Raw genomic sequence first — 8,565 nt, forward strand, 5'->3', positions numbered from 1 at the left:
CGCACCGCAGCGGCGGGGCAGGGCAGGGCAGGGCTCGGGGCGGCAGCGGCGGCGGCAGGGCCTGGCGCGGTGCCGGGCAGCGCGGCTGCATGAGGTTGATGCTGCTGTGCTGCACCTGGAGGGACGAGCCCATGGGAGAGGAGGAAGGTGCGTGACCACCCCCCCCCCACCCCCCCTCCATTCACTCCTCCCCTCCCCTGGCCCGCCTGACTCAGCGCTTCCGCCGCCCCCGGGCCGCCCCGCGACCCCCTCCCCTCCCAGCGGCCCAGCAGCGCTCCCCGCGTCCTTCCCGTGCCCCTTATCCTACCCGCATCGTTCCCATACATCTTCCCCCGCATCTCCGCATCCCTTCGTGCGCCCCTACAGCCCCCCCAGCAGGCCTGCTCCCCGCTGAAGCCCTACATCACTCTTGCATCCCCAAATCCCCTTTCTGCATCGCTCCTTCATCCTCATTCCCCTCCCTGCAGCTCCCATCCCATCTGCATCCCCACATCACCCCTACATCACTCTGCATCCAGCCTGTATTCCTCTTTCCTCTTACACCTCAGCATCCCAATATTCCCTTCCTGCAGCCCCCATCCAGACTGCACCCCTACATCACTCCTGCATCCCTATATCATCTCTGTGTCATCCCCGTTCCCCTATCCAGCCTGCATCCCTCCTGCACCCCCATCTAGCCTGTGTCCCTCTCTGCACCCCTATGTCACCCCATCCAGCCCGCATCCTCCCCTGCACCCCTGTATCACCCTAGCTTCTCCCATCCCACCTTTGTACTCCCCACATCCCTGCCCCCCAATCTGCCTGCATCCCCCTCGCACCCTTACACCTGCCCCTGTTACCCCATGCCAGTCTGCATCCGTCCTAGCTCCATCCACACCCCCGTCTGTTCCCCATGCACCCCATTATCCAAACTGCATCCCCCAGCCCCCCCTACATCTCCCCCTGCACCTCTAACCAGCCCATGTCCCTCCTGCACCCCCACATCCCTTGTGCACCCTCCATCTGTCCTGCATCCCCCTTCTGTACCTCCATATCTCTGCACTCATGCTCTCCCTATACTGCACCCCTACCCCTCTTCTGCACCCCGCAACCTGCTGCACCCGTTAACCTGCATCCTGCCCTGCACCCCACACCCATTCTGCACCCTTCCTGCATCCCACACCTGCCTGCATCCCCAGCTGCACCCCACACCATCCCATGTCCCCCCAATGGTGCGCTCTGCTGCATCCCACACCCTGTGCATCCCTGTGTGCATCGTGCACCCCTTGTCCCCGCATCACTCTGCATCCCCACGTGCACCTGCATCCCCCCGTCTTGCCTCCTGTTCATCCTAGCAACCTGTGCCCTGCACCCCATCCTATGTCCCTGTGCTGCTGCTGCACCTCATGTCACCATCCTTCTTGCACCCACCTGCACCCCTGCATGCCCAGCACCCATCCTGCACTTCCATGCAGGATGTACACATACCTGCACGCATCTGATGTCCTGCTGTGCCCCTTTCCATCCTGTCCCCTTTCTCTGCATGTCCCCTTCATCATCCTGCAGCCACCCCACACTGCTGCAAGCCTCATGTTGCTCCCCCAGCTTGTCACCAGCACCCCTCTGTCCCCGTGCATCCCAAACATCTGTCCTACAGCTGCATCCCACTCTGTCCTCATGTCTCCTTTCCCCCCTGCCTGCTGGGCACCCCGCGCCCCATCTCCCCATGCCTCCTGCACCCCAAAGTTTCCTCTCGTGCTGAGCACCCCCATACTGCTCTGCTGTCCCTTCCAGGACCTCAGTGTCTACTTTGTACCCCTTGCATCACCCATGCATCACCTCCTGCCCCACTGCTGTCCCCTGAATGCTCCATGTCCCCCCTCTGGCCTCCTTCCCTATCTCTATCTCTGTCCTCAGTGCTCTGCCAGCCTTGTGTCCCGCTGCCACCCTGTTCCACGATGTCCCCCTGGTGCCACCCATCACCCTGGGAATGTGCATTGCCGTGGCAGGGGATAGAGAACACCCAGTTCCCTTGCCCAGAGTACAGCCCTGGTTGGCACAGTGGCAGTGACACTGCCATCAGCCCCATCCCCAGCACCAGGAACACGAGCACAGTGACCTTGTCCCCAAGTTGGAAAGCTTGGGGAATTGATCCATGGATCGATAGGGAACCGAGGGGTGGCTTCGGTGGCAGAGGGACAGCAGGAGCACGTGGTGGGGACGTGACAGCACGCAGGGTGACATCCCTGTCCCTTAGGGACCGACCTGCCCGTGTGTGCGAGCTGCGGCCAGGGCATCTTCGATGGGCAGTACCTGCAGGCGCTGAACGCCGACTGGCACGCCGACTGCTTCAGGTGGGACCTGCGGCACGGTGACATTAATAACGGGGACATGGAGGTCACTGAGCCCACGCAGGGCTCTGCCACTCGTGTCACGTCCCACATGGCCGTGTCCCTCCTTCCTGCCCCCCGGGGTGCGCAGGGACCGTGTGGCCATGTGGTGGGGGCTGATGTCACCGTCCCCGTCTCTCCCCGCTTCCTCTTTGTCGCGCTCTCTCCCTGCGGTGGGAGCTGGTGGAGGAAGTTGGGGACGTGGGGGTGGCCCGGAGCTGGGTGGTGACGGGGGGGCAGGACAGTCCCCATCCCTATCCCTGCATCCGGACGATGCTGGCAGCTGTGCTGAGGAAGAGCCGTGCCCTGAGCGCTGGAGCCAAGTAAGGGCTGGGGTGGGTTGGGGGTGCTCGTGTCCCCTCCCAGTTTCATGGGGTGCCGTTTCACATCCGGGGTGCGCTGCTTCCCTGGAGCTGGGATGGGTGGAGGGATGGATGGACAGACGGACGGATGGATGGACAGATCCATTGGCCCCGTGAAAGTAGCCCTGTGGGGTAGCTGGATCCGGCCTCTCCCCTCCCCTCCACCCCAGGCTTCTGGAGGCCCATGGCTGCCTGCAGAAGCCTTCGGCCTCTCCTCCTTCTCTTCCTCCTCTTCCCGGTACACGCTTCGGGCTCTGCTGTCCCCCGGTGACAGGAGCACGGTGCCTGCTGCTCCTGCTGCCGTGGGGAAGTTGGGGCAGTGTGGGGAAACGTGCGCGATCAGATGCTGTGGCAGAGGAAGGGAGCGGAGCGTGGCGGGTGCCGCATCCCCCCGCGTTCCGGTGCTGTTTCCCCGCGCGGTGCCCGTTCGTGTCCCTTCCCCCGCTCCCCACCAAGCGCCGCGGCCGCCCCGTCGGGGCTCAACGGGAGGGAGGCGGCAGCGGAAGGGTTAAGGGGGCGTGGCCGAGGCGCCGCTTCCCATTGGCTGCCGTCCCCCGGGTGGCGCGGAGCGGCGGAGACCTCGCGCGGTGACGTCATGGGGTGGGGAAACTCCGCGCCGTGACGTCACGTCTGCTGGAGGGATGGGGAGGGGGTTCCACGTGCCTCCCCCCGGAGAGAACGGGGCGGGGGACGGGGACTGCGGGGTCTGACACAACCCCCCCCACCCCCCAGACCCACATCCTTCCTGCAGTGCTCCTGCATTTGCTGCCCCATGTGTATCTCAGCCCCTCCCCTCCCCCAACCTCGTAATTCAGTCCCCCCCCCTCCCATTCCCGCATTCCCACAGCTCACAGCCTCCTGACCCCCGCCTCACTCCGCCCCATAACTCACTGCTGCCTACAGTGCACCGCCCTATAAACATGCTCTGAAATCACGGTGTCCCTCAAATTCGCACCCCCCACCCCTATAAGTCACAGTAATTCAGTGCCACTCCCACAGCTCACAGCCTCCTGGCCCCCCCAACTCACTGCTCCCTATAACTCACTGCCCCTCTGCATCCTCCTCAATCGCTGCATCCCACTAATAAGTCCCTGCCCCTATAAAAAAAAGTCCCTATAATTCACCCCACCCCCATCATTCATTAGCCCCCTCCCCACTGCTGTCCCCCCAGATTCTAGAGGGGAGAGGCTGCTTATGCACATGCCCACACTCTGCACGCAGGGGGGAACAACACGGGGGCGAGCGGGCAGTGACTCATGCCAGGGCTGCAGTCCCTCGGTGTGACTGTCACCATGTCACGCACCCCTCCCACACACCCCCAGAGAGGAAGAAATGGAGGGAGAGGGGACACACGTGGCAACAAAGGGAAGCAGCGCACACAGCCGGATGGGGTTGGCACCCTGTGACACCCCCTGGTGTCCCCAATGTCCCCAATGTGCCACAGGTGCGGTGAGTGCGGGGCCTCGCTGTCCCACCAGTACTACGAGAAGGATGGGCGGCTGTACTGCAAGAAGGACTACTGGGCACGATTTGGGGAGCTGTGCCACGGCTGTGCCGAGCAGATCACCAAAGGGCTGGTCATGGTAAGGGGAGGGGGACCCGGGGGACCCTCAGCTGGGGGTTTCTGTTCCTGTGTGGGTTTTGTGGCTGCTGGAGTTCCCCGGTGCACGGGGAGGGGATGGAGGTCTCTGCACAGCGGCACTGATGTCACCATCTGTAGGTGGCCGGGGAGCAGAAATACCACCCTGAGTGCTTCAGCTGCCTCAACTGCCGAGCCTTCATCGGGGATGGGGACACGTATGCGCTGGTGGAGCGCTCTAAGCTGTACTGGTAGGTACTGGTGGCAGCAGGGGGACGCATCTCTGTGCTCTCCTCCCATCCCTGTGCTCACCCAGCCCTGCCCCGCAGTGGGCACTGCTATTACCAGATGGTGGTGACGCCGGTCATCGAGCAGATCTTGCCTGACTCGCCGGGCTCCCGCATCCCTCACACCGTCACCCTCGTCTCCATCCCTGCCTGCTCCGATGGCAAGCGTGGCTTCTCTGTTTCCATCGACCCGCACTGCAGTGCCCAGGGCTGCGGCGCTGAGCACTCACGCACCGTCCGTGTCCGAGAGTGTGTATCCCATCCCCGCAGTGCCCTGGCACTGAGCTCACACCCTGTAGTTGGGTCCCTTCTGCTTTGCCACACTTTTGGGGTGGGAGGGTGAAGGATGGGGTTGGTGCAGTTCCGTCTGCCCGTGGTGGCCTGTGAGGATAGTGATGGATGTTCCTATCAGGCAGGGGTGGCACTGTGTCAGCATGTCCCCAGCTATCGGTGTGGCTGGGAGTGATCTGGGTTCATCTCTCTACTGGGGAGGCTGTGGGAACTGCTGGGATGCCCCATGAGCTTGGGGTGGCTTGGTGTTTCCATCTAACTTGTGGGTACAGTCCCAATGTGTCCCCATCTAACAGGGATGACCCATGGGTATGGTTCCAGTGTATCCTCACCCCTCAGGGCGACCTGTGGGCAGTGTCGCATGTGGGCATGTCCCCACCTGGCAGGGACACATCCAGTGGGGCTGACCCCCCTCTTGTGTGCTGGCCCCTCAGGGTGGACCCAGACTGCATCAGCCCCGATGTGAAAAACTCCATCCATGTGGGTGACCGCATCCTGGAGATCAATGGCACGCCCATCGGCCACGTCCCACTGGATGAGGTAGGCTCTCCCCATGCACCCCAGCATGTCTGTCCCTTGGGGTGCCCCATGCCACCCCATGTGCTCTCCACCCAGATCGACCTGCTGATCCAGGAGACCAGCCGCCTGCTGCAGCTGACCATTGAGCACGACCCCCACGAGCCCCTGCCCCGCGACTCAGCGCTGCCCTGCAGCCCCCTGCCTGACCCACACAGCCCCCTGCGCTCTCCAGTCCCTGCACCCCATGGAGACCTCGGCACCATGCGCCAGCGCGCCGTCATGTAAGGCCACCACGCATCCCCAAGTCCCTCCCCTCAGTCCCCAGCTACCAGGGTGATCACGCGTCTGTCCCGCAGGAGGAGCTGCAGCACAGACAAGTCTCCGGGCTCCAGCTCGGTGGGCTCACCCGCCTCCCAGCGCAAGGACATCGGCCGCTCCGAGTCGCTGCGCGTTGTCTCTCGCGCTCATCGCATCTTCCGCCCCTCTGACCTGATCCACGGCGAGGTGCTGGGCAAGGGCTGCTTCGGCCAGGCCATCAAGGTGCAGTGCCTTGCCGTGCCGTTTGTGTTATCAGCATGGCGGGGTGCGGATGTTAGTGATGCATCCCAGAGGTGCTGAGTGCCTGCCCTCCGCCAGGTGACGCACAGGGAAACGGGTGAGGTGATGGTTATGAAGGAGCTGATCCGCTTTGACGAGGAGACGCAGAGGACCTTCCTCAAAGAGGCAAGCAAAGCACCTGTGTGTGCCCGGGTGGGGGGACAAGGGGCAGGGCAGTCTGCCATTATTTAAAGAGAGGTTCAGGTTGGGTGTTAGGAACGATTTCTTCGCAGAGCGGTGAGATATTGGCACAGCTGCCCAGGGAGGTGGTGGTGTCACTGCCCCTGGAGGCGTTCTGGAACTGTGGAGATGTGGCACTGAGTGGGCATGGTGGGGGTGGGGTGGGTTGGGCTTGGGAATCTTAGTGGTCTTTTCCAACATTAATGATTCTAAGGTCCCTCCTTGTGGGATGCTGGGGGTGGTGCTTGGGAGATGCTGGATCATGGGGTTGGTGGCTGTGTGGCTCTGTACCCATGTAACCAAGCGCAATGAGCACAGGGTCACCCTGGGGTGCCCCAGGGCTGATGGTGCTGCGGTCCCCAGGTGAAGGTGATGCGCTGTCTGGAGCACCCCAATGTGCTGAAGTTCATCGGAGTGCTCTACAAGGAGAAACGGCTCAACTTCATCACCGAGTACATAAAGGGGGGCACCTTGCGGGGCCTCATCAAAAGCATGGTGAGTGTGGGGGGAGTGGGTGGGGTGCAGCTCAACCACCCTCAGCCCGTGGCAGGACTCCCATCTGTCTTCTCTTTCCCGCAGGACAGCCACTACCCCTGGAGCCAGCGGGTCAGCTTCGCCAAGGACATTGCTGCTGGCATGGTGAGCAATGCACGTGTGGGTCTGTGAGGTGGGCTTGAGTGGGCTGATTGTGGAAGTACTGCTGGGTCCGTCCCTCCCCAGGCCTATCTGCACTCCATGAACATCATCCACCGTGACCTCAACTCCCACAACTGCCTGGTGAGGGAGGTGAGTTCCGCCATGGCCGTCCCACAACGGCCCAGCAACAGGACCGGCCCGATGGTGCTGGCCCCACACCTCACCCATCCCCTCCACCCAGAACAAGAGCGTGGTGGTGGCCGACTTCGGACTGGCGCGGCTGATGGTGGATGAGAAGAACCAACCCGAGCACCTCCAGAACCTGAAGAAACCGGACCGCAAGAAACGCTACACGGTGGTGGGCAACCCTTACTGGATGGCCCCGGAGATGATCAACGGTGGGCACGGCCGGGGCGGGGGACACGTGGGGAGGGGGCGGCGGGACCTGACCCGTCTGTCGTGCAGGGAGGAGCTACGACGAGAAGGTGGACGTCTTCTCCTTCGGCATCGTGCTGTGCGAGGTGCGTGCCGCGCCGCTGTCCGTGGTGCTGCTCGGCCGCCGCCGCCGCTGAGCCCTCCGCCCCTCTCCTCCCCGCAGATCATCGGCCGGGTCAGCGCTGACCCCGACTACCTGCCCCGCACCACCGACTTCGGCCTCAACGTCCGCGGCTTCCTGGAGCGCTACTGTCCCCCTGCCTGCCCCCCCAGCTTCTTCCCCATCGCCGTCTGCTGCTGTGACCTGGACCCTGAGAAGCGGTGAGCGCCCTGCATCGCTCGCTCGTCCCGCGTCTTGCCTGGGGATGCTCACGTGGCCGGGGTGGTGACGCGCTGTTTGTCCCTCCGTCTGTCCGCAGGCCGTCCTTCGGCAAGCTGGAGCAGTGGCTGGAAACGCTGCGCATGCACCTGGACATCCGCCTCCCGCTCAGCTCGCAGCTGGAGCAGCTCACCTGCGCCTTCTGGGAGACGCACCGACGGGGCGAGGGGGGGCTGCCCCCCCACCCTGAGCTCCCCGACACAGCCCCCCACCTGCACCCCCTCTAAACCTGCAGCATCTCCCCCGGCCTGGGGCTGGTCCCCGCGTCCCCCCCTGCATCCCCTGTCCCCGGGAGCTGGCTCTCCCCGGACTGCACAGCCTGCACGGCCCTCCCTGTACATAGGGCCCCCCAGGAGCGAGGGGCGGGGGGGAGACACTTCCCCTTTGCATTCGCTCGGTGACCACACGGCCCCCCCCCTCTGCACACCCGGGGGTCCCCCCGTCCCAGCCCGGAGGTGCCTTGGGTTTCCGTGAACTTGCACTGCAGCACAGTAGGGGCGTCCCTGTCCCCCCCGAGCAGTGGGGGGACGCTGTCCCCATCCCCCTCTTCGGATGTCCTCGTGTGCTCACAAGCGGGGACAACCGAGGTGGCACCGTGGGGATGGGCACATTGCGCCCCACACGTCCCCACTGCGCCGTGACCACCGTGTCCCTTGGGGGGGCCACACATCCCCCTAGGGCTGAGCCAGGTCTTGGCGGGTGTGGGGACGTCCCGGTCCCCCTGGGGTGGCCGCGCCGTGTGGTGCTTCTCATGCTCTTTATTCAGGTTCATTTTCTGTAAGATATTTAAAGAGAAGAGTTTGTATTATTTTTTCATACGACGTAGTTTGCCATTTGTCACTGCCTCAGTTCTGCTTTACCGAAGGATGAAACTGTGAAGCCTCTCCGCGCACTTTGCCCGGGAAGTCCAACGCGACGTCCTCTGCGGAGG

General features: G+C 63.6%; 1 protein-coding gene across 1 annotated transcript; it reads left to right on the forward strand.

The window, feature by feature from the left end:
- Window positions 1-89: 89 nt before the first annotated feature.
- Window positions 90-7,861, forward strand: LIMK1 (LIM domain kinase 1; the record flags this gene model as incomplete). The annotated part of the gene is made up of 16 exons (XM_079544995.1): window positions 90-147; window positions 2,237-2,333; window positions 4,176-4,314; window positions 4,452-4,561; window positions 4,640-4,846; window positions 5,323-5,428; window positions 5,504-5,688; window positions 5,764-5,947; window positions 6,044-6,130; window positions 6,548-6,679; window positions 6,764-6,823; window positions 6,905-6,970; window positions 7,062-7,218; window positions 7,286-7,341; window positions 7,419-7,576; window positions 7,675-7,861. 16 exons carry the CDS (start codon window positions 90-92, stop codon window positions 7,859-7,861), a joined length of 1,989 nt encoding a protein of 662 aa, XP_079401121.1.
- Window positions 7,862-8,565: the final 704 nt, after the last annotated feature.

Source organism: Tetrao urogallus, assembly GCF_951394365.1.
Source record: "Tetrao urogallus genome assembly, chromosome: 20".
Taxonomy (NCBI): domain Eukaryota; kingdom Metazoa; phylum Chordata; class Aves; order Galliformes; family Phasianidae; genus Tetrao; species Tetrao urogallus.